The 26,912-nt window shown below is 36.9% G+C and overlaps 1 protein-coding gene across 6 annotated transcripts in view; it reads right to left on the reverse strand.

Moving 5' to 3' along the window:
• Positions 1 to 26,912, reverse strand: part of CDK13 (cyclin dependent kinase 13) — a 46,931-nt gene that overhangs the window by 5,954 nt on the left and 14,065 nt on the right. Inside the window, exons 3-13 of one of the 6 annotated variants that reach the window (XM_085051576.1) lie at positions 26,038 to 26,205; positions 25,626 to 25,765; positions 23,580 to 23,750; positions 15,080 to 15,269; positions 12,554 to 12,610; positions 9,792 to 9,893; positions 9,600 to 9,677; positions 7,351 to 7,467; positions 6,274 to 6,405; positions 3,771 to 3,922; positions 269 to 649 (exon numbers count right to left, since the gene is read on the reverse strand). In XM_085051576.1, coding sequence (XP_084907702.1) covers positions 269 to 649; positions 3,771 to 3,922; positions 6,274 to 6,405; positions 7,351 to 7,467; positions 9,600 to 9,677; positions 9,792 to 9,893; positions 12,554 to 12,610; positions 15,080 to 15,269; positions 23,580 to 23,750; positions 25,626 to 25,765; positions 26,038 to 26,205 — 1,688 coding nt within the window. Of the gene's footprint in view, positions 1 to 268; positions 830 to 3,716; positions 3,923 to 6,273; positions 6,406 to 7,350; positions 7,468 to 9,599; positions 9,678 to 9,791; positions 9,894 to 12,553; positions 12,611 to 15,079; positions 15,270 to 23,579; positions 23,751 to 25,625; positions 25,766 to 26,037; positions 26,206 to 26,912 lie in introns of all 6 variants that reach the window. The other 5 variants (XM_085051575.1, XM_085051572.1, XM_085051574.1 and 2 more) reach the window with 5 other exon arrangements.

The raw sequence follows: 26,912 nt of genomic DNA on the forward strand, positions 1-26,912 counted from the left end.
ACCCCCCAGAATAAAGATCAGTGTTTCATCACTAGTACTTGTGTACCTCTTAGGCTGGGGATCACTGTTTGCTCTGTCTGCATGGTACCTGTTACACTAAGAAACAAATTCTCTGATCTGGACGTAAAATGTGACCAAATAAATTCAATCTCCTATCCTCACATAGATGCATAAGGCAAACATGTTAATTCTCCACCCCCAAACTATTACATCTCCAGTGCTCCAGGTCTGGTTATTATTGCTGGTTAGCAATAAAGGCCTTCAGTACCTGCAGACATGTATAACGACTTGATCAGATGTGGGTAGCCAGGTGCTGGAGATTCCACGTCGTCCCGGCTGACAGACACAGGAGTGGCGGGCTCTGGAGGCTGCCTGAGTTGTAACGACACTTCATTTCCTGATCCATTTTCCTTCTCCTCCAACACAAAATCTTTTTGTTTTGTTTGCTGAGCCTTTATTAACTGAGACAACAGAACAGCAAATGCACTCTGCACAGCTGCCTGGGCAGCATCAGTCTCAATTTTAGGCTGACCCAGCTGAGCAGGTGGCACAGGGGGCTGCGTGACCATCGGCTGTTTTAGAGGCTCCTGCTCTGGAGGTGGTGGTGGAGGTGGCGGCGGCTGCTGCTGCTGTTCTGACTGTTTTTCACCTGCTGACAAAATTCCAGCAGGAAGATTTATTTTATTTAGTTGCTGCTGAGTCTCTGGGTTTACCTTAATATTCAATACTTGAGCAAACTGTGCCAAACTAACAGTTGTTTTAGACTGTAGCAGGTTTAGCAGGATTGCCACTTCATTCTGGTTTAACTGCTGTCCAGTGCTTGTTTTTGCTAAAGACAAAAAAGGGGTTTTTAAGTATTATTTAGAACTGGCATCAGAAACTCTAAAGACGACTAATCCAGCATGGCTGACACAACTGGTAAAGCATGGGTTTGGACAACACAGAAATGGAATGCTTTTACATATTAACTGCTTTTGGGGGAGTATCTATAGGAAATGGAACAGCAAAATCCAATATAATGAAAGTGACTTCCATGAGGCGCACACATTCACTTGGACAGATGGAAAAACACCAAGCTAGAGCTCAATTTTCCACAATATAACTAAGCTGGGGCTTAAGGCCACCTGCTCTAGGCAGCTGTAAGATTTCCAATCCCCACAAAATTTCCTATCTTTGACATATCACATCTCTTTGTTAAAAAGCTGCCATCTGCAAAATCCATTTCCAGTCACATACCAGCCCATTCCAATTCAGCATCTGGGTTCTAACACCTGCATAAGTGACTTGGCTGCAGGTGGCCCAGGAGCTCACAGTATAAATACAAAAGGAAGTGCTGACTTTGAGGGACAAGAAGTCAACCACTCAGTAGCACGAAATATCCGATGGTATAAAGTTAATTCAATTAAATGGAATTTGCCACAAATAAGAGCAGGTTATGATGATGCAGGGGAATATGAATAAGGAAGGTTGAATATCAAAGTAGTTTCTTAGCTTCAAATACCCATTGTGGTGATTTATTTCGAAAGAAGTGAAGCAGCATGGACTTCAACATGGCCTATGAGTAGATGACTTGGAGAAGTAAGTAGTTAAAAATTAGAAAATGAGTGTGTGAGCATGCTGGCAGAGCTCTGAATTTTTTTTAATGCAGGTCAGCATGAACACATTTATTCCTCTTCTGTCCTTGCCATTGTGCTAGCTTAAAATATACTAATCCACAGCAGATTAAAAGCCATGCATAACACACAAAAATATTAAGTATTTGTCTTGCAAGATTTAAGAGCAGGACAGCTGGAAAGTGCTGCAAAACCCACAACTCTACTTGTGGATGTGCACCAGGATCCAGGGACTTCAAAATTTTTGTATATTTATATAAATATAAACCACGTTCTATCTGGCAATACAAAAAAATAAATCATGATTTCTTACGGCTTGTACTGCTGGCTCTCACTCAGATGTGATTAACAGAAGATTTTGTTACATCTGAGGGTGGTATACTCAACATTAAAACTTCTCTGACTCTCAGTGAAAATTCATCAGAAAAATGCCAGACAGAGAAACTAATCGACCTATTCCATACTCTTTGGTTAGCTTTAAGTTCATTCCAACAGGAAACTTTATTCTGGGAAATCTGTCATAGCAAAATTATTGACAATTAAATTAAATTGCAAAATGCAATAACCAGGGGTCTCATTCATGAATCAGAACATTAGCAATTGATCCAATGTCTTTTTAACCTCTCCTTTTGAGGTGTTTAGAAACAAATGCAAGAGTTTTGGCTAAAGCAAGCATTTGGTCATGGAGTTTTATGATGTGTCTTATTGATAATATTATCTAAGGTGCATTCAGGCTTCCAGAAGTGTTTTGTTTAATACAGGAAACACCTCTATGCTCCACTGAAAATTAAACTGTCTTCTTTCTATCTAGTTATATTTTCCTATGTACATATGGGTAAACAGCAGTATAGATCTGAATGATTCCTTCTCTATTTGCTTAGTTTATTTTGCATGGTCAGTATTAATGACTAACAACAGTCTCTCATTGGGCTGTTTTGTAATAAAAGCACAAAGAAAATAACAACTATCCTTTGGACTCTTCAAACTTCTAATGTAGTTTGATTTATGGGAGAAAGAGTTACAGGAAGTCATTCTTGAAAATGCTGCCAAAACTTTAGCCTAAACAAACGGATTAGCAGAAGGTCACAGCTGGCTTACACTGAGAAACCAGATGAATGGAGCAAGAGGCAATAAATTGGAATAAAATATTACCAAAGTAACGATTTTCTATATGTCTTTGCAAAGAGTATTTGGAGCTCTGCTCCACAGTTAAATTAAGTGTTGATTCAAGATGGTTAGTATTAAAGAATTGTCAGGTGCTATGAATGCGTGAACTGTTTGTTTTTCAGCTGACCTCCTCTATCAGTGCCATAGGATTTATGGTCACTTCGCACAATCAAAAACGATCTACATTAAACTTATAGGTATCTATTTGGTGGTGCTACTCTCTGTATTTCTACATATTTTGTGAGACTATCACTTAATTGCTGAGTATCTCAAATGGTCCCCATATCACAATCATTACTTTTTTTGCTGTATTTGTAAAACTTGTCTCAAGCAAGATACTTTGGTTAAGTTTCAGAATTACTGGCTGCACAATTCACAGAGGTAGCTAATTCACATTATACCAGCTTCTGGGGGATGTGGTTTTAGAGGCTTGTGGTTTTTGTTTGTTTGTGGGTTTGTTTTGTTTCTTGGTGGTGTTTTTGTTGTTGTTTGTTTTTTTAAACAACTTCCTTAAGACTAACATAATAAGCAGATGGTACCTGTTCCATTTGAAATTATGACTGTTTTAAAGTCAGCCTTCTGATCAGTTTATCAATAGCAATAAAGCTTATCCTATCTAATGACGTGAAAAACTTCGAACAGCCACTAGCTTGTGGAATCACAAAAGAATTACAGATAAGCAAGAATTAAAATCCCCTCAAAACACAGTGAAAGCAAGATAGTTGCTCCAACCAGGTTGAAAAGCTAGGTAAAATTGGAAAGGAACACTTAAGTTTCCAAAAGCAAAGGTAAATCTTTTGTAACCAAGATTTAACTTACAATACTGTTCCTCCCTCAAGAATCCAGGAGACGTCAATACTATGCAAATAACATCTAGAATTTTTAGAGGTGTAATCCAAGTAGTAGGTAATTATAAGAACTGAAAATATTACTGACCAAGTGCTACACTAGAGTTGCCCTGAGTTTTGAGTTGGGAAGAAGTTTGCATGCCTTGTGGGGTGTTGGTTCTGCTCTCATCCATGCCTAGAGACAGATCTTTCCTAGGGACTTTAGCTGCTGTAGAGTCATCAGTCATGCCCATCTGCTTCTGTCTTCTGCGTTTCTTACTCCATAGCTCGTGGCAATCCTGCCACAAAGGAAGGCTGCAAAAAATGATTGGAGATAATAAATTTTATCCATATTTTTTAAATTGTTTTACACCATACTGGTAAAAAAAAATACTTGAATTATACATAATGTAACTTTTGAAAGGTGAACCTACTGGAACTCAGAAATATATCAGGAAACATTCAAAAGCCAGCAAAATCTCAAACCTGCTTTTTCTGGCTGAAATCTCCTGAGTGCCTCTTTCAGAAGCACAAGTCCTTCAGGCAGAGAAGGTAAAAAAGTATCTTAAAATGAGAATAATTTTCCTGATTATTTGTGTAATTCAAGACTTCAAAATCACTGCTGCACAGTTGCTATGAAATACAATTTGCATACTATCAGACAACTAAGTTATCAATATGAAGTGTTTTTTTCAGGGTCCTTCTGTCTGCTTGTAAAAGTACTCCTGAGTCATTAGGTCAAATATTTGTCCACAGCAACAGACATGACTACCTAGTATTTACAGTGTACAGCTCAGGCAACCAAGAAAGCATGGGGGGTGAAAAAAACAAAGTTGCAGAAATAAGTTGCATGAATAAATAGCACTTCACACTAGCAAAGCTGGGATACCACAAAGAACAAGAGATATTCCTTTAAGACATATGAATGCAGAGGCAAGATTCTCCAAAGAAACTTATCTGCCACCAATTCTGTCCTTCCATTACAGCTCCCTGCAGGCATCTCAATTCTGATTTCCTGAGGAACACAAAGACTCATCCACAGATAACAAAAATACTGAGATAAGTAATAAAAATAGTGGTTTATGTTTTCCTATTATATATTAACTGTCTTAGCAGTTCCGTCACACAGGAACATGGAAAAATTAGCTGACAGATGACAAGAGATGCTTGGAAAGGCAATTATGACAACTGTTTCCTTTATTCTCTCCCTCCACCTGCCAAATATTTTCTGAAAAACAACTGGAAGAAAGAATTCCTTGTGAGAAGTATCCTATGGTCTTTGCAATCAGCATGTCACTTTTTTTGAATGAACAGCTGCTCCTTCCCAAAACAGAACTTCAGTCTTTCAAGAGAACAGTCACCACTTTCCTGTGCTATGCCAGAAGTGTGTATGGTTCCTCTTAATTTTTAAAAGGACACTAGTGACTACTTTATTTTGAATTTCCATATACCAGCTTCTAGAATGGATGCATTACCACATCCCTTTAGATGATCTTCCCATTCATTTACTTTAAAATGCACATAAGCAACATAGTGTACAAGTGATTCTGAGGCTTCAGCAAACAGGCTGATATCGCTGATTTCTGAATTTCACACAGTGATATAGTCATATTCAGGCAATGAAACCTCTTCACCTCATGTTTCAGGAACATTAGTAACATTTGCCCAGAGAGGTTGTGGAGTCTCCCTCACTGAGATATTCAAGAATCATCTGGACAGAGTCTTGTGCCATGTGCTCTGGGATGACCCTGCATAAGCAGGGAGGTTGGACCAGATGACCCACTGTGGTCCCTGCCCATGTCACGCATTCCGGGATTCTGTGTAACAACCTTGTGTATTTAACAGGTAAGTCTTAAAAGACTTACTTTTAAATAAAATCCTTAGATAAAACTCAAATATTTTTTCCCAGTAGGTACTGAATTAAAAAGAAGTCAGTACAGGCTGCCTTGAAGGTTCAGTTTACTCAAACAATATTAAAGGTTCTATGTTCTGACACATATATTGAAGAAAAAAATGAGACCTGCAGATTCTCTAGTACTTTTTCATTGTTTTGCTAAGGGCATGCTCCAGTAGGATTTGTACTGATGAAAAAAACTGCAAAGTCATTGCAAAAATTCTACAGGACATTGCAATACATTTGTTCTGGAGAAACTGACGGGAACAACCATGCACAATGTCACTTGTTGTGCCTGTAAAACCAAGACTCAAATGGCTCAGGAAACAATTTACAGTACTTCACTTTAACTCTCAGGTACCTGTACAGAATTCTATACCCAGTGTCATTGTGCCATCAAAGAAGGCACTTCAGATTCATGGAGGACCTCAAAACCCTTGGAGAAAGTAGACACTGATAAGCAGAGATAAAAGGGAAATAATGTTTTTTAAATATCAGAAACATTCATAGAAGAGTATTTTCTTTAAAGGCAGTACACCAATGACTAGTTCTAGGAATGACGAATCAATTCTCAGATCCTCACTACCACTGCTATGATGTGTGAGATTCACTTAGCTACACGAGCATTTAACTGCAAAATCACCTTTCAACAATTGTATATATCAACATTTCTGCTACCATCTCCTTTTACTGAACCACAATGAACTTAATGAAATCAGTGAATGTTCACAGTTCCTAGAGGTCAGTAGCACTACCAATGGAAATCACTTACTCTGGAGGAGGCATTTTAGATGGCTCCACATCTCGCAGAAACTCGCACTGAAGAGCTTGTTCAGCTGTGCAGCGCTTGCTGGGATCCAGGGCAAGCATATAATCAAATAAATCTAATGCAGCTGGTGGGATGCTACAAAAGTGCAAAATGGAGGAAAGCGTCACATGTTTATTTTGTATCACACACTTCTGTGCAAAATTTTAATGAACACATCCCTTCCAATACAACTTATCATTAATTCCTCAGGTAATTTACATACTAACAAAACACACCCACAACCTGAGCTTGATAGTAAGAGGCAGAAACAAACTTCAACTTTTACTACCTATGCTATTATATAATCCAAGCCTTCTTCGCTGTGTGTTGTTTAACTGATTGAAAGCTTGTCCTTAACAAAAAAGCACACCCACATTTTTAAGCCAAGACTATATTGTTACTTTTCACTTTGAAATTTACCACCAGGGAGTTGCACTTTTGATTGATCCATGGACAATACTTCTACTGCTTTAGAGATATTAGTCTCATTAGTATGAACAGGACAACGCATTTCTCTTGAAACCCACTGTAACTGAAGGAGGGGAACAAACCCTTTAAAATAAGCTTACAGCTGTTTTCTATACCTTTCATTTGTAATATATGCACAAAACTAGTTCAATGGTAGTACTTTAAAACATGTGGTTCAGCTAACCCCTCTATGTTGAATGAGGTTATGACCCAAAAGACTGTAATGTTAACCAGATTACATATCTTGCTGTAGCCAGTTTTACTAATAAAAAGCAATTAAGTACTGTTAGCTGTTTTTTGGACAAGGCAACAAGCAGGTGTATCAAACAAATGTTTCCTTAGGTGAAAGTTGACAGGTGGTTGAAATTTTAGGGCCTTCTTTCCTCTTCTTGAAGCTCCTATTAAGTAAGGGTTAATACAAATTCTAGGGGTATCACGGGAAGGGACAAGAATCTAAAGCCACTTTTCTTTACACTCAATCTACATTCATTCTCTGGAAAATACTGCAGTTCATAAAGTCTCTGGGAAAATGTAACATTATTATAGTTGACTAAACTAATTCTTCATCCTTACAAAGCAAACTCTTCTCTCAGTTTTCGACGATACTGCTTCTTTGGTTTCATTGTGTTGAAATAAGCTAATTTTATAACATCAGGCCACACTGCTGGACAAGGACTTCCACAAATTCGGCTGTACCAAAAAGAAGGGAAAAAAGTGTATGAGATCCAAAACCACAAGTGAGCACAGCTGTCATTTTTGTTCATGAATGTACAGTGAAAACAAAAATAATTTTCAATTTTAATGCTCAGGTTACTTTTAGCCTAAATTCCTCCACTGTCAAAGGCCCAATATCATTAAATAATGGTGAATTGTCTACACAGGGTAACCACCCCACACAGACTAAATTCACTGTTTCTGCCCCAGCCCAGCCCACACATCCTCCACATAAATGTTTTGAAAAACTTAACCAGCTACATCTGAAGAGTATTGCAGATATCTGACTTGAAGAACTGGATTGCCCACATTTACAGTAACTTTTATGCCCTTAGCTCCCAACACCATTGAAGAAAGATATACCAAATAGCTGAAAAAGCTATTTCACTGAGAATTTACTTAACACTGAAGACATAAGAGAAAAACTCAAACTCAGTACATCTCAAAAGCAGAAACCACCAGAAAACTTCCATATTTTTTATTTCAGTTAGGAGTTTTACATCTCAAGCCTCACCTATCTCCATAAATGGAGTTGCCCATAGTCTTATGCCTCACACTCCATCCCCATCCTTTTTTCCAACCCAGGATGGCTAAGAACAGGTTGGTCAGCACCAGACTTCTGAGCAGAAGAATTAAAAAGGCATGTCCATAGATGCAAGGTTTCAAATTCTGATGCAGGCAGTCATAAAAGGACATTTTGCAAATACATTTCCCTAGTTCAGCCTTCCTTTTTATTAGATTTAAATTGTTAGTGTAAGAGACCTAATGATCTATTAGTTATGCCCCAAGTGCTATGCAAACCAACCTGACTTTATGCTGGTTGGGGTATGTAACTTTCAGGAGGGAAAATAAAAATAATAAATCTCTTACTATCAGAATTTACTTCAGCTCTTTGAACATTAAAGCTAGAAAATGTAGAATTGTCGACTGCAACATGATTGCAGCAGAGATACTGATAAAACTGATCTATTACGCTCACCACAGAAAAAAATGCATAACATCAGTGAAGAGGAAAAATGAACTACAAACAGAAGCTTCCATCAGAAGGAAATCACAAAGTTTTAGGGTTTTGTACCAGAGGTACAACACAAAGAAAGAAAAACTTCACAACTCATTCTCATGTGCTTCAATGCCCTCTAGTGCTCAAAACCAGAAATTCCCAAACTCAGGAGTTTTAATTCTCCTTATGCCAGAAACAACCATTGATATGCTTTGCATCTCCTAAATACTTCATTTTCTCAGGTCAGCTAATTACACATTACACAGAAACATGCTACTGTTTCATCTGTTTTGGAAAAATCTCCATAAATAACTTTGTAATTTTGTTTTATTAAGTTAGTTTGACCATTTACTGTTCACATTCTGCAAGTTCTGTAGGACTCACCCTCTTTTCCCCTTGTTTCTAGGAAGAGCACCCCTCCTCATTTACAATGTCAATTTCAGAATCAAGATTTCAGAATCAAGAGCAATTTTTGCTTGCTGAATAAAGGGAAAGAAAAAGATGCTCTGGTTCCACTGAATTAAGTACTTAGGATTCTATGATTTATTGAGAACAAGGAAAAAACAGAATTTTTCTTTTTAAAATTTAACATTTAAAAACTCCATCAAACATCTGGCAGTTTTTAAGGGAACAGATATATTCCCACAAAAGTAATAAAGCCTACGTGTGTATGTGGTAGGTTTGAAACAAGAACTCAACGCCAGCAGCGTGCCAAATACCTATTCCTCCCAAATCTCGCTTGTCCTTATTATTGTCTGTGTTCTCATTTTGATTTGCTGCAAGCACGTTGCAACATCACCTTAAAAAAACGGCCATTTTGATTACTCTCTCTTTACAATTTCAGTAATAGGCAACTCCAGCTATTCTACAAAAACAGGTCTTACTCATCAACTTACACTGCTAGGAACACAGAACACTGACAAAAACACCTTCATGTCTGTGCCAAAGTCACTTGTGTTACATGCCAGTGAAAACCTCTAACATCTCACTCAGGGCAGTAACCGAGCACTTGCAAAGGTTCGCAGTGCATTATCTCAGACTTTAACACTAAAAAAAGAAACCTATCAGTTTATAAAGCACCTGCTATGTACCAGTGCTTGCAAGTTACCTTATGAGTTCCAGTTGAGCAAGTTCTTGATTTGCTTGAAATATCGGCTTTTTTGTAAAAAGTTCACCCAGGATACAGCTGCAAAATAGTTTTGCATAATTCCGTGATTATGGCTTTCAATACAGATAGAAACACTTAAGTTTGATTTTTGGCTTGTTTTTATCCTTGCTATACTTCTGTCCAAACTCTTACCCACAGCTCCAGACATCGATTGCTGGTGTGTATCTTTCTTCCCCAAGCAGAAGTTCAGGAGGCCGATACCATAATGTAATGACTTTGTTGGTATATGGTCGGCTGTTGAGAGGAGGAAAAAGAGAGGACTATCATTTCAGTATGATCACACTTCTGAAAAAAATGATACCTTAAGGACTTTACTTCTGTGACGCTGTTTCTGAACAGTACAATCTTCCACTCTCCTAATTTTAGTCCTTCAAAGCTGTAACTGCACAAAAGCAAACACAATTGCCTGATGAAGGCTACAGAAGGTCAGACTGAAGATAAAAGTAATAATCACACAGCACCTCGATACTATGTGAATTCGGTATCTCAATTATTATTCAGAAAGCAATACTGTATATTTATTACATTGCTAGTCATTTCAGGAGCAGTACATGCCTAGATAAAAACAGTAATTCTCAGGCAACTATTGATTATTACCATACTGAATAAAAAACCTCTGCAAGCATTTTAAAAAGAAGAAAAAAAGTCACTTTTCCCTCTCTAAGTACCAGCAAAAGAGACAAAGCCTTTTTCTGGAACTATATAATTCAACAATTTTGACTCCAAAGCCTGGAATGCTTCTAGTATCTTCCTGTATTTCACAACATCTTTAATTCTCCACAGCTCTAACCAGAAAATTTTGGTCACTGTGAATAATCCTTTCCACTCTCCCACTAAAGGAAAGATTTCTACTTAGACACACATTTTGTTTTGTGCATAGGCGGAACTACAGAAAGAACAGTTCAGAATGGAAAACAGAAAAGTCATCCCAGAATTCTTTCAGTTGTAACAACTCACTCTTACCAACACTAGGTTACTCCAAATGGAAAGCAGAGTAACATTAAGTGTGATTGACCATAAAATAAAGCCTAACAAGCTCTTATAACATTCTCAGTAGCACAGGTACCATTTCTGCAAAATCATCTGAGTCTTTTTTTTCATTAAGGCACTCCCCAATTCATTTTAAAAAGGTTAAAAAAATATTGTTTTTGGAAACAATCCCATCATTTACCATATAACTTATCATATTTATCTCTGAATCAAGTATTCCTCTATGAAATGTTTATATGGTATGGACTATCTCTACAGATACATTGCTCCTATATGTTAGTATATGGTGGTTTTCATTTGAACAGCTGTCTTGTCATGCAATCTGTCATATCTCCTACTCCAAATATGTTAAATCCACCAGAACAACAATTAAAGGAGCACAGTTACAACAACCAATGGGAATTTACTTAAATTTTTATTTCCTCCCCATTATGCCGCAACTACATTCTGTACCCTTTCAAACAATATTAAATTCTAAACAATAGCAAGCTAAATGCAAAGTTAATTAATTAAAAAGAGCAGCTATTATACACTTGATATACATTAATTACATCTGTTACTGCAGATCAGAAGGAAAATGAATGACAAAAGAATTGTCCAAAATCTACGAATGAGATTCTAATTATTTTCCCAAATTCAACTGGCAATTCTATTAGCTAGATTAATTTAATTTTGATCTTGGTTGCATTTATGCATAATGGCATAATAATGCTGCTGTTTGATGTACCATAAAATCTGTTGTTTGCATTATAAGGACACAGCACTTTTAATCCTTAATGAACAGTGAGTTTTACAAACAAAATTTAAATTCATTTAAAAACAGACATTAAAAAAAACTCAAGCAAAACATGGTAAACCAAAGGGGGAAAAAAACCCAACATCAGGGCAGTTTGGTGCATGTTAAAACAAGGTAGGACAACATCCTTTTATTAACTACATCCAAACAAAAAATAGTTAGCTAGGAGCTGCTTAAGATTATCTCATTCTGCTATTGTGCTCAACTTTCATAACTTTCATAACAGTTTTCATAACTGTACTTACGCATATTCTCCTGAAATTACAGTTCAGAGACAACAGCTCAGTGAAACTAATGCTATCATGTTTATCAACAACCTAAGAGCTCTGTAGAACACAATAAACCCACAAAATTAGCATTATCAATATTATTTCCCAAATCAGACATGCAGAAATCAAAGTAAGCTCAGGTATCCAACCATCTCTGTATCCAACGACCTCATGGATATACTACTGTAGCGAACGTTCAGTTTGAATTTTGAAAAATCAGTTCCACGTGACACATTGCAAAGTTCTTGATCATAAAAAACTGTGCACCTGTTTCCTGGAGTATGAGCATAATGAAGCCAAGAACAACAGAAGCTCAAGTCACAAGAAGTTTCAGAATAACTTTTATTTAAACTTGTATTTCTGTTTCCAGCAGATTCAACAGCACTGACTGCCTAAAGAATACAATGAACCTCTTGAAATGTAAGGTTAAATCTTACATGAAAGTAATGCTTTTTGAATAGGAACTCTATGCTACTTTGTGTCAGCAAAAAAAAAATTTGCTTTTCCTAAATAAAGTTTTTGGTATACCAACAGAAGAAATATATCTTAGGTTTACAGGACCAGAAACTTAAGACTGTAACTGAATTTCCAATCAATGTAGGGCCAGTCTCTACCGTTATTTATCCAGAACACCTGGAAAAGCAATACACTTGCACAAAGAGGCTTTTGTGGTTTTACGCAGTGTAAGACAACATGTATTTCTTTCAATTTCCTAAGCAATTACTTGTATTACAGTACAGTAACATTTCCTCTAAACAAAACAGTCTTCTGGCTCTCATAATAGTTATGCAAAAAGATTAAAATTCTGAATGCTTTTTCACAGTATAATTGTATCTTACCTTTCTTCAGAGTTGTACAGCCGAGCAAGCCCAAAATCTGCGAGCTTTATCTGCCCTCTGGTGGAAAAAGCAAATAATTATTTAGTAGTTAATCCTATTAAGTTTTCCACCCCCAAATCAGGTAAAGTTTAAGACTAAAAGAGCTGCAACTGATCTTCACCAAACCACATTAATGAGGAGGCAATACTTCACAATCTCTGCATCTCTTCAGTAAACAGTATGCTGACTTACTGAATAGCAAAGACAAGTAAGCAAAATTAGTATGCGTATCAAATGGCTTTTACATCACTGGATGTCAGTCAAAATTTAGGTCTATCCCATAAAATATTCAAGTCCATAACTCTGCAGTAAAAAACTGAAGGCAGAAATTGCTATTTTCTCAGGCCTTACTGCTAGCATGAGCATTTGTACAACAAACAACTATCAACAATCATACTTCCTTCGAGGAAGCCATCAAAGTCCTGCTCTGCTCTTGTACAGTTTAAATAGAGCCTTTAAATCAGTATGACTGACCAAATAAGGGCTTCTGTTTTTGTCAGCAGCCAACCTGCTGAATGACACAACCCCTAACCCATTCCTGAGTTTTCCCATATAGGAGGGGAAGAGTAGAAGATACAGAGCTTTTGCCTGGCAGTTCCCACAGCCAAAAGGCACTGCTCAATGAGCACAAATTCAAGCTATTTGTAAAGCCTGGATGATTCAAACAGAAAGCTATCTGCAAGCTTCTCTAATACATGAAACGAATGCTGGACTGTTATATGCGGTTTTTCTTTTCCGTACTGATGAGCTTTTAGAACTCCCACCACTTTCAAATACATTTTATCAAATTATGGCAGGATTCGCTGCTAGCATGACCATTTTGTGAGAATAAAATATACATAATTTCCATCCACTTTTCTCCTCAGATGTGTGCTCTGATTTCTTGGAGAACCCACATAAACAAAGAAATGTTCCCCTCAAATTAACATGCATATTACTTAGAAGGTATTTGTGGAAGATAATGTATTTGCTCAAAAATTCGTTGAAGTTGCATTCTAGAAGATACAGAATCCACATGTTTGGTTTCAGGCTGTAACTGGTAATAGGATTTTTGAAACATTGGCTTAAAATTATTCAGATCTACTATAATATTTTTCTGTTACTGGTGGAAAAATCTAAGGACGCTGAGACACTATCCTAGGGAAAAAAAACCCAACTCTCTAATTGCTCTCCTGGATTGGAGAGCACAGTAAAACAACAAGCTCCTCCTCTACCACAATGCACTCTTCTCCACTGTGAGGTTACACCCAGCTTCTCTGTTCTCAAAGACAGACAGAGAAACATTAACCCTGGAGATTACAGGTAATAAGATTAGATGTATGGGCACAGTGAGTAATGGGCAGAATCGTGTACATCTGTTTTAAGAGTCTGTATCATAATCTGGCAACACTGCAGTAGGATACAGAGCTGAAAACCGTCTAATGTTAGTTCGCTCTAAGGGAAAAAGGAGGAGGAAATAGAAAATTTAATTTGGAGAAAGCTGGGAGAAAACCAGGCCTACCAAAACAGACCCTTGATCCATTTGGCCCAATATTTAATATCCAACAACAGCAGTAGATGTTTAGGGAGAACATGTGAAACCACTGCCTTTGGGGCTCACCTTCCTCAACCATGACCCACAACCATTCTGTTAAGGATGCTAAAACAGGTACCCGTGTCTGTTCCCATTAGCAGGTGTTAATGATTCTATCTTTGAATGTGTCTCATCTTTTTTGAAACTCCTGACACCACCCAGAAAAAATCCTGTGACGACAAATCCCAGAAGCTGCCTACCTGCTCTTTTTATAACAATACCCTTTTTTGCTGTTATAAACCTTGCTTACAGTTGCTCCCTGGATTTAGTACTCCAGGTTTTGATGCACAATCGTTTGTAATGAAGTCATCCACTACCTTCATGCTAGCTTTTTATTTGTTGCTGCTGCTGCGTACCGAAAACACCATGCTTACTAATATGATTTGCAATTACCACATGTTAAAAGTAGTAAGAAACAAATTTTTCTCCCCCTTTGATTACAGTAATAACTGCAAGTTGAAGCATGTTTGAACATGCCTGATCAAATACTCTTTAAAGCATTATCCTGACTGATGAAGACAAGGACCTCAGAATTGTCATGAAGAACCAGCCTAGCTACACTTTGATCATGGAATGAGATTGCAGAAAGAATACACATCAAACACTTAAGTCCTACAATTCTGTTTTAATGTATTTGAACTAAGAATTTTTCCCCAGTACTCTGACTTGGCAGGATTAAAACTTGAGTCTTCTGTTTTAACACAGATTAAGTATAACACACATCTGTAGGTTCCAGTGCTAAGCAGGAACATTACCAGATTAGTATTCTGCAACTGATTTTAAAGAAACTAGGCAAGTGAAAAAATACATTTTGCTAATGACTCCAAGCAGGTGAAATGTGAAGACTAAGAGAATGATTTAAAGATGTCATTAACATACAATATTTGTTACATACTTTTAAGTAATATCCATACCTATTATTTAGTAGAATATTTGAACATTTGATATCTCTGTGCAAAAAGTTCTTCTTGTGGCAATAGGCCAAGCCCTCCATCAGCTGTCTCATAAAAGATTTAATATGATTTTCATTAAAATGAACCAAACCAGATTCCAGCAGTCCCATCAAGTCATGGTCCATATATTCAAATACCAGGTAAAATGCACCTAGGAAAAAAAAAGGAAAGGGTAGGAGAAACACAGAGAGAAAACTGATTAATAGCAGTCCGAAGTATTGCTGTTGCCTACATTTTAAAAACAGAAGCGTTTTTCGTACTTACAGCTATAAATACTGCAGAAAATGTATCTCATGTCCAATGAAATACAGTACAGCAAGAAGTTTTACTAAATTGCTGTTCCATGTAAATAATTATACTAGTCAAATGTTTGTGGAAAGAAATATAATGTTACCACATGGTGCTTTAGTCTAGATGAACATGTGCTCTCCCTACAGCTCTCAACTTCCATCCATTTTATTTCAAGAAAAATTAACTGTGTTAATATTACCTATGTAAAGTTTGGAGAGAAATCTAGAAACAAATTATCTACAAGTGTTATTGTGCATTATTGTTCATCTGTCATGACTCAGTGACTAATTATTTTTAAAGATTTCTGTGCAATTGTGTCAGAAATAAGCCCACCCATGTCAGATTAAAAGCACCTATAACACAGGACAAAATGAGAAAGCAGAACTAACCTACTAGTAACAGCAGCACTGCAAAGACAGACTTTATATTTTAAGTTGCCACATCCATACATTAAGCACAAGAGAATCTGGTCTTATCTCACATTAGCCTGTATAACTCTACAAACAAAACTATTAAAGCCAAGGCTATTTGGTTATTGCTGCTTCAGAAGCATTCAGCACTTTTCCTCTTAAAGAATGCTTATATGTACCAATCTCCAGCAAAACCATTCCCAGTACAATCTACTTTTCAGTATTTCATTCTTTCCCTTCTTCACCCTGGGACACACAGAACAGTGCAGGCCCTGAAGAGCGCAAGAAGCAATGCAGAAACCACATTCAAGTGGGTCTGTCTACCTTGCATTTCCAAAAGCCCCTCTTTAAATCCACCACTGCAAATACCTTCTGCCCAGCAAGAACTCATTACACACTCTCGTTCCTAAATAAGTTCCAACTCAGAAACTACTGAAAGTCTTGGAGCAATAATGAGAAGTCAGCTTGACAGAAGCTGTACACATAGCGCCACATCTAATGAACTGACTTCTTTTCTTGTTTAATAGCTGAAAAGGGAAAAAAGAATGCCAGGTCCATCTGCTATTCAGGAAAAAAATTACTCACACAGTAAGTGTTAAACTTGTAACAAAGATTGCCAAAAACCAGCTAAACCACAGGCCATTGCATAAGACATTCAAGAGTTCATTGTTTTTTATTTAGGTGCTTTTATCCTGTTGAATGTTATACAGAGGAAGCAAAATACTCATCATAAAATACCCCTGCTGTTGTGCACAGAAAAGGTGGAAGAGGAGGTGAATCAAGCAGGTACAACACAATCCCATCACTTCACAAGGTGAGAACGAAGTATTAAGAGCCATTAATAATCAACAGTCTGCTGTGTTACTATTTGCATAACTGAGTCCACCAATCCAGTTTGTCAATTCAACATGGAAAAGCACAGAAGCTCCTAATCTTGGTCTTTTCAAACTAGATACTGGCAATCTGCTGTTAGATCCACTTCAATGACAACTGCTAAAGTATGAACCATGACATTTTAAAATGCCTTGAAACAAAACATCTGATATTAATGCTGCAGTATCAGAACAACCTAGATACGCCCCTCAGAGGACATCAGCTCAACAAAACTGAATACCAGTGAATCTTGGTACCTTCTTGCTCTGGAGTACAAGAGGAAGTTAATTCTGTCGTGGCAGCGCACTGCATGTGTGTATAGGACAAGTAGAAATATTAACTGTAGAACTGTTTAGTGAGAACAGCTGAACAGAGACCTGTCGTTTATATGCAAAGTAGGATACACGCCTTGGGCAATTTCCTGCTCTGTCACTAACACCCAGGACTTTTTTTCACTTCTATTCATAACCAGCAATCACAATTGGTACCCTCATGCAAGAAGGAAAGCTGACAACCATAGAGAAGATTCATAAATAAAGCAGAGTAGTACCTGAGAGATAATATCTGATTATTTACGTTCTCTGCAATTCTTATTAAGAAACATAAACTAAAGCAGTATAAATGCTAAAAACTCCTTCCTTATCAGATCAAGAACAAATACACAGATTCATTACACTTATGCATTACTGCCTATTTCCTACCTACATTAAAATTTGTTTTAAAAGGAAAAAACATTTATCTTCATTCATTATGAGAAACTACGAAAATTAGTCTATTAACCTTGACAATCTTACCATTAAAACCTGATTTTCAGTATTGCTCAAGCTATATTCAGAAGTGACTAGCTGCAAAGAAGTTAGCACATAAACTGAAGTGGAACTCCTCTTAATTTATTCCTAGATAGATGTGGTGCCCTTTTTAGACAGCCAACGAAATTGTTGTGTTATTCCCCCTGCTAGTTTCAAATCTTCATTGCTTTCTTATCAGATTGGGAGATTTTATCCACCATAACAGGGAAAGAAGTCATTCAGGAAGAAGAGAAGAGTCATGGAAGACCTTGCAAGTGAACTATGCATACACAGAAGTGTGCTTACTACAGCTTAGTCTGAGTGCAAGTTCATAGCATACTTAAGTTCTATCAAAAAAAAAGCCACACAAATATTCATCTCTGAAAGAAGGAAAACATAACAGAAAAAAAATAATAGTTTCTTCATTTATGAGGGCAAAACATTTCATAACTTGTAGGCTCCATTTTAAAATTATGTTTTGCTTGATGCTAGCTTTGCCCACTATCCCCATTTCTGGAAGCAGAGTCATAAAAACACCTAAAACTCTCTCACAGTAAAGTACATGCAATTCAAATGCACTCAGAATTGCTTATTTGACTTTAAAGTTCCTCATCTTACTGCTGTTGTGTTAAAGACCTGCACTTCCCACCTGTGGGGTAGCAGAAAGCCTACAGTCTATTTCCATATGCTGCAACAAAGCACTAACGGGAGAGGTTGTGTCCTGGGTTCCCCATTTCCTTTGCTAACACCACGAAGCTCATTTACTTTCCTTCATCTACTGAGATAATAAGAAACCTTAATGTCACTACATGTTGACAGAACAGCAGCTAGAACAGCTGAACAGCAGGAATACCACCTGTTTCTGAATGTGGGATAAGAGAGAGCAGCTGAGTCTGTTAGGGAGGTACACAATAAATAAAGGAGACTCACATGGATGGAGATAATCTTCACCTTATGCCTTTTGCTTGAACTTAGAAAAATTCATCTTTTTGAACATTCTGTCAGTTAAGATTGATGGGGTTGAGAAAGTGAGATACCAATTTAGAATAATTAAAGGATTAACACATCTCCTCCTCTTGGCTGTGTGTTTCAAGTCATGGAGCTCTAACAGAAGCAGTTTCGTAACACAAAATGAGCTGGAGTATACTGCGGTTAAGCTAGGCATACAAGACAGATAACAAAACACAGAACTAATGATCTGGAACAAACAGTGGATTTTCTGAGAGGCCAAAAAATCCTAACAAAACATACTTTGTATTTTTGTGACACAGGCAGGCTCCGGATTTCTTCGGACTGTCTTCAAATCACATAGATCCAACAAAACAGGATATCAAGTTATGTGTTTGTTCCCAAAGATACAAGTGCTTCGGACTATGAGGGGGATGGTAGTGGTGCAGGGGAGAATGATCCAAAAGTCTCCATAAATGATGGCTTTTAAGCAAGTATTTTCCAAATGTAATTCATAGGAAAGGTGTTCAATGTATCCCAAAATACCTGATTAGATAGAGATCAGAGGAACCAGAAGACCAGAAGTGCCCTACTATACGCAAATTTAAATTAAATTCTAGTATAAATGTATTACAATAGTATCTTCAAATACAGAAATACTTTTAAAAGCCCAGTATCCCTGTGTTTTGTGCATAATATGTACAATGCTGAGGTGTGAAACTAGTTTTCAACATCTGTTCTGTACTACTCAGTTTTCAAAATGAGACTCCACCAGATTTTCATTTTGCTAATAAGCCTCCTCAGCTTCTTCTAGGCAATACATAGATTATTTTTCCCCTTGATTGATTAAATATAATTAGATAACATTACTCTTCTATTTCCTCAATATTTCTCTTCCACTACTCCTGATATACTATTCCAAGAGTCTTAAACAGGATTTTATCAACCACAACTTGAAAACTAAAAAAGAAATTGTTCACCTATTCCTTGAAGTTCCTTACACTTAAATTCTTGAATTTCCTCCAATAGACATTCATCTTTTCTTTTGACTCAGGTTTTATTAATCTATTTTTTAATTTCTAGAACAACAAAAATCACCTTAAAACTAAATAAAACATTGCTGCTATACTATTTTTTTACATTTTCACCCAATATTAAGTATCTGTTTAATGACAGTGTTATTCTCCCCTTTCAAGTTCAAATGTTTTCTCCTCTTGCATGAACTCCACATGCGTTCTGAAACAGGGATACAAGCCAAAGGCATACAGAAGCCCTGGGAGTAAATACTGCCCTTGTTTCATCACGTAATACAGGGAAAAAAAGAAAAAACAAAAACTTAAAGCAGACAAACAGAAATCTTTGATTAATAATCAGAGATTTTTCTCTTTTTGCCATGGATCAAGTGGAAAAGCCACACAATTAGGTAGGTCTGCACTCATTCCAGACCAAAGCCCAGTACAGCACACACAAACGGGAAGCACCACTCAAGCAGTCACACAATTCCTGATAATTTAGTTCTAGCATGAAAACTATTTGGGTAAGTTTCTATCAGCTATTTTGGGAGCAGCAAGGCAAGCTGTAGATCATTAGAGGTTTCTGAAAAAAAAGGCGATATACTACATAATCAGTGTCCTCCTGTACTACAGTACTATTAATATAAATACCAACTTCATGCCTAAAGAAGTTTGCTAATTTTTACTGCAAATCAATTCAAAATTTAATCCAAAGTAAACTTAGATCTTAGAATTAATTACAGAAACACACATATATAAACAGGTAATTCACACACACGCACAAACAGAAAAAACCCCCGAGCTGCAATGCTAACCAGATCTTTTATTACTGGTCTCCATACCCAGTTTTAAATCATCCCTCAGGTTAGCAAAATGCCTATCCCAGTCAAAAGAGGAAGGGATGTCAGGCAGTACACTTATCGTGTTTACATTCATGGCAAAAAAAGCTGTCAGGCATTTTCCATTTGTTTAGTAAAAAGAGATCATGGCAATCCCATAGCTAGACTGTTGAGCACTTGCAAACATCTTCCAGCTATTAAAGAGGCAACTGAGAACTGAAGGACCATCTCAGGTGCCCAAAGTAAAAGAGATACAGTGAAGCCATATAGATGACACACTCACCAAGGAAAAAAACCAAAACTGACAAAAGCCCCAAGTGAGAAGGGCATTTTCCCAATAATTCATTTTACAACTGATAAAGTAGCTCAACACACACAAGACCGAATACCAACTCGGAGTCACGTGTTCCCATCTCTAAGCTTGTGTGCTCACCTATGTCCCTCCGCATGATAGGTAGGTGAGAAAAGCCTACACAAGAAACATATAAAATGGATATTCCTTGAGGCCACACCCAACATACACATTTTACCTGTCAGGATTGTGGCTGAGAATCAAGATGTTACATTACCAATTAGTAATCAGTAATGTCATTCTCCAACTTCATCATCAAGCACATCTCAAGCATAATGAAGACTGCAAAGTTAAAAACTTTTGATCTTCAGTATACAGACCCACGTATCACCCACTCTGCTGTGTAGATGCCTAAGCTATACAAACAATTGCGCTGCCTAAGGTGCTGACTTCCACCAATGGAGGGAAATGCACTTAGAAAATTTGTAACACACTGCTCCAATGCACTACACTTCTTTTTCTCATAGTTAGCAGAGAAAGAATAAAACCAATACTATCTATCAAAGCAGTTCCTGTCGTCAAAGTTACAGCTGAACCTGGCCAGGACAAAACACATGTAATAGCTTCTTCCATTTTCTTTGAAGGTAATAAGATGTTGGAAATATTGAGACAGACTTTTTCATGGGGAACCAGTAATCCTCTCTCTTCCAAACTTTTGAGTATGTCATTTAAAAACATGTAATGCAGCTCAAAGAATAACGACAAAGTTGTACAAGTCAAGCCATTGCTGACTTGCAGTCCAACGTTAACATCTTAAAAAGCATCCTTAAATTGAGTACTGCGAAGTGGGCCCAACAGCTATATTATTGTCAGGAAACTAAATGTGCTTTATTTTAAACTACTGAGACCGAACCAAAAAAAAACCCCACACTGTGAAAGTGTAAAAACGGAAGAGTACTATGTCTGTATATGTTACACAGCCTTAGAGACAAAATTAACTTTATTCACACTAACCAGAAAAACATACGATGGCAAAAATGTTCTTATTCCCTACTCTTACAAGTGGGTCATCAGTGGGTTTTCTACGTCATATTTCAAAGCTATGGTAAGCATCTAACATACATTAAGCATAATGTTCATCACAAGGGCAAAACACCCTGCTTTTACTGTAAGCTCTGCCTGTGTAAGATATCACTACCACTTTTCTGAAGGTTCCTTGTTAAGCAGCCTACTTTTGCATTTGCAACACTTTACTGTGAAAATGACCAAACTTCCTCCCACTTGCATTCATTCCCCGCACAGAATACAATTTGGTCACAACTCAGCTATAAACCCCTATCTCACAATGAACTACTCATTAGAGAAATACAGAATACAGTGCCTGAAAAAACTCACAACTTCCATCTTTTCATAGACTAGTTGTAACAGTAGTCTCATTATCCTGATGTTTTTTACTCAACTATCAGAAATCAATTAAATTCTAGCATCTCCAGAGAAGCTCCTGCCCTTGTAAATTCTCAGAAAATGCAGTTGTCTTAACATGCTGTTAAATAAGAGCAAGAAATTAAATCAAAAGTAGTATCAAAAGCACAAATACAGACTTGGACAAAAAGATCCCCATTTGAAATTAAAGAGACACAATTTGAAGTACATTAAAAAAAATTTACAATTCAATTTTAAACATGGCACTAAACGGAAGAGAGAAAGGAAGAGGGAAGAGAGAAAGGAAAGGAAGAGAGAAAGGAAGAGAGAAAATTCATTAATAAGTAATTAAGTATTAAGTCAAGACTCAGTGTGGTCTCATTAGCCAAGTAGGTTAGACCTAATAAGAACTTAGTACAAGATTCATATACAAAGACTAAGCTGGTTATTGCAGACTGTCAGGATTTTGAGTGGGTCCTGATCACTGAACCTGCACAACTCTCAAGAAACTCTCGTTAAATGCTTCCCACTTCTAAACAAAATAAAAAAGTATGTCAGTGCTCTATACCCTTCAAGGTATTATATGCTCTAAAGATGCTAGGAAAAAAATCCCAATTAATTCCTGTTTGATGTCCACCTCGAGAATCATCATATCACCTGGTGCTTCAGCTGGCAATGCAGTACATACAGCATTTTCTACCCACCGTGGTACTGGGCATGCTGTAGAGAAACTCAGGGACGGAGAGCAGGGAAGGATAGGTGCCACATTCCAAACACTCTCCTCAGCTAAACTAAGTAAGAAATTGCCCACAGGACACTAAAATACCCCAAAATTACAGGTTTGTACCACTTTAGACCTAAAACGAAACAGCCTTCAGTGGCAAAATACTACTTCAATATCAAAAGTACCAAGCAACAACACTGCATGATTTTCACTCTGCTTGATTCTCTAGACTGAGGAGGTTACAGCAACTCAAACAAGACAGACTTAGAACTGAAGGAACCAAAAGAATAGAAGTCTGCGTGCCATCTGTTTGGGAAAAAACACTACCACTATACGAGTCCTGCTTTTCATTCTTTTAATTTACTCTTTTTCTAGCCCTCAAAATACACATGCTTAATCATTAAAAAAGTAGCTGAAGCACAATTCAAATGAAACCAAGGTCTAAAATGAAAAACATCTCTTCAGCATTCAGCCTACAATACTCTAAATGGTATCAGAAAGTACTATTAAAAAATAAAAGGTAAAAAAAAGCTTGCAATTAAGAGCTTCCTATTATTGCTGGCCTCTCTAATCCATGGGTGTCAAGGAGTCAAACATCTGGTCCTCTACAGCAAAACTGGAATCAAGCAATACATTTTTTTATCCCACAAAATATTTGCAGAAAATGTTTCTATAAGCAAAAGGCACAACTGAGTTAAATAAACAACTTCTCATAGTATTCAAATCAAAATTAAAATCTCTTGTCAAGCATCACAATTTGCAAACATGTTTTTTAATTAAGCTTAACTTCAAATATAGCATAGCAGACTATCACATTAAGAACAGGTCCAGAAAGAACTACCCCTCCGTCACCATACGTACCTTTGTCCTTCTTGAAGTCCAAAGCATCTTCCTTATCCGTGACTATTTCCTTCATGTTGATAATGCTTTGATGATTAAGCTGTCGAAGAATCTTAATCTCTCGAATAGCTGTAATTGGAAACCCTTCCTTTTCATTATCCAAACGTACTTTCTTCAGTGCTACCATTTCCCCTAAGAGAAAATTGAAATAAAACCCATTAAGATTAGCAACCAAACCATGGAATTTAGTATTGATATATATGTTTGTTTTTAAAACCCTGATGCTTGCACCAAACACTATGCTGAACAGAAATCAGCATCACATAGAGAAGCAAAACTACAAATAAGAATTTTCAGCTACACACTATAAGGGCTATCTTCTTCCTCCTGCACAACTCACTCACATATTCCACACCATGTCTACCAGTAAAGAGTGATAATCAGCAGCAGCTTTAGAGACAGAGGCCTATGACTGCTCTGGATTTCTTAACAGTCCATCACCACAGGTCAGAATGCATATATTTAGCCAGAAAGACTATGCAGATATGAGGCAGATGACCTAAGAGTTCTCAAATTCATCAGTATACCTTCTACAAGTACAAGTGGCACTGCCATTTTTACACTGAGATTTTCCCTTATTATTTTACTTCAGGGTGAGCTGGATGAAACTGGATTCCACAAAATGGCAGGAGCACGATATACTCATGAAGGAGGAGGTCTAAAGATGCTAGCTGAATCATTTTGTTCTTGAAGTTTATTGCTGTGTCTGGGAAGTTTGACAGCCCAGATATCTTTGTTAGTTCTAAAACGTATTTATCCTACACTAACCTATATGATACACTCACAATAGATCACATTCCAGCATTACACAATATCCACTTGCTCTGAAAGCCCATTACACAGATTCTTCTAAGGTATCTCAAAGACCAAAATGCCACCTTCCACACAGGATTTAAATCCAAAGCTAATGGATTTGCTTGCTGTATCTGTATGGACCCATTAAATGCAGAAAGCAACTATTTCTACAGGAGGTTTAGAGACAACTGTGATGCACAATTAACCTGAAGTTTACCAAAGAGGCAAGATGATTATGGAAGGATTAAAAAGCAAATGTGCAAAGAAAAGAATCCCAGGAGATACTAACAATGATTTGCACAGGTTCTCAAGGTAGAGGTAAAAATCTGACAGTTCAGCTAAAACTAAAGTGGGCAAACTGAGGCAATGACAGGTAAAGAATGAAGAAGGAATTATAATTACACTGCTTATTCTTCTGGAGATCAGAAAGAAGAAGCTGATGCTGGTATGTGGTCCTGTGGGATTCAGTTACTACTGAAGTAGAAAACTGTCCAGCATTCAAAGCATGCACAAATAAGCCAGAAAGGCAAGCAGTCATAGAAAGAACTACTAACCGAACATAAAACAATCAAACAGCATACATAAAGAATCTGGATCATCTATTTGGAAGTAGCAGCAATGTTATGTATCCTAGTGCTGACTGCTCATTTCAGCAATAGTTTAACAAATTTTAAAACAGTGTCAGTGTCATAAAGTCAGTTATATTTCAAGAAAAATATCCCATTTGCAACTCTTCAGGGCTGTGTTGCACAGCCGCAGATTCTCTTCCTACCATGAACTAGTGACTACTGGAGTACAATGACCAAATTTTACGCATAGCTTCTTCCATAATTACATCCCTTTATAAACTTCATCACTGTTTGTCAACTTGTCTAGGGTGACATTACTTTCCCCAGGATATTTACCCTCTCTTTTTCTCTAATTCAACTTTGTATAATTTTCACTAATTCAACAAGAAATAGGAAGTAGAATTTAAAACTATTCAGTTTGAATTTAGCCACAACTTTACAGATAAATGATTTTCCAATGCAGTAAACAATTTCTGATTTAGACAAATGCTAGACTTAAAACTGAACACACCAACAAACAAAAACCTTCCAGATGTGAAAGGGCAGAATACCACAAGTTTTACTCAATATAAAATAAAAACCAAAACAAAACCATCCTGCTCATTTAAAATTGTAGGATTACATTTACTTTTTTTGAATTTACCTGTATCTTTATCTCTGGCTTTGTAAACTTGCCCATAAGTGCCTTCACCAATAATACCAATGATATCAAATTTATCCACACAGCGCTTTCCCCAGTCTATTTCTTTTTCTTTCGTTTCACCGTGTCGTGGTCCACATATTCTAGAAAGCAACAAACGTTTTTAAGAATAGAGCTGGTACATCTAGTCATTGTCTTATCTTTGAAGATACCCTCAACACTAACTATTTGAGACATTATTAGTTAACTGTCTTATTACCATTAAGTGGCAATAAACCATGCAGTTTGAGTCAAGCCCCATTAATATTAACAATGTCATTAAAAAGCAGAACTCTCCTGACAAGAACATATTTTAAAGAAACTATTATAATTTCTACTTGTTTGATAAGCTTTAAAACAAGTTTAATAAACATACTTTGGCCTTCTCCTGCTATGTAACTGAACTGCTGGTTTCTTTTCTTCAGGACTTTTGGGTACCTCAGCTCCTCCAGGCAACTCAGGTGGAAGTGGTAAGTCTGCAAGCAGATGGCGAAGTTTCTTCTCTGTTTCTTTAACTGACTTCACTGAAAGATTCTCTCTCAAACTATTAAAAAACCACAATTTTGCCAATAAGTTGAAGATAGTAGAATAGTAACACAATGAAAAATTTATTAGAATTATTTTTTTTAAAAATACATTCTAGACTGTCAATGCACCAACATTTGAAATTTCTGCTCTTAGAATGTGCAGGACTTGGATAAATGGCACTCACAAATAGCCCTCTGGAAGATGCATAGTTACCACAAGTCTACAGAATTGTGAAATCAAATCTTTCTGGTGAACGCTGACTTGAGATGACACAGGGAGTCTTACCACATTCTGTGGTAGATATTAACATCACATTATGTGGCCTTCTGCCACATAAACTTCTTTCTAAGCTTATGGCCTACACAATTAAAAATCTTTAGAGTTCAGGTGCTGCCAGACATCAAAAGTATAGTGGTAAAATCTGTACTCTGACTTGTCACATAACTAAGAAGATCTAACTAATCCAGTTCTCTCTAAAATTGATCTCCACAGATAATGAGCTTCATGCTCATATTAACACTGTAATGCATTACCAGGCTGTCCACATCACCTCATTTACAAATTCTAATTGCATACATCTACTTAAACACTCCAGATTCAACACATTTCTAGTGATCAGCATGCATATCAAGTGGGGGAAAAAATCAGATGAAAAAAATTATTATTTTTTTTTACATGGGTTATTGATATCTGACCAATTTTTAACCAACTGCAATTAGGTAA

The sequence above is a fragment of the Lichenostomus cassidix genome, chromosome 2, assembly GCF_008360975.1.
Source record: "Lichenostomus cassidix isolate B80296 chromosome 2, HeHo_3.0, whole genome shotgun sequence".
In the NCBI taxonomy this organism is placed as follows: Eukaryota; Metazoa; Chordata; class Aves; order Passeriformes; family Meliphagidae; genus Lichenostomus; species Lichenostomus cassidix.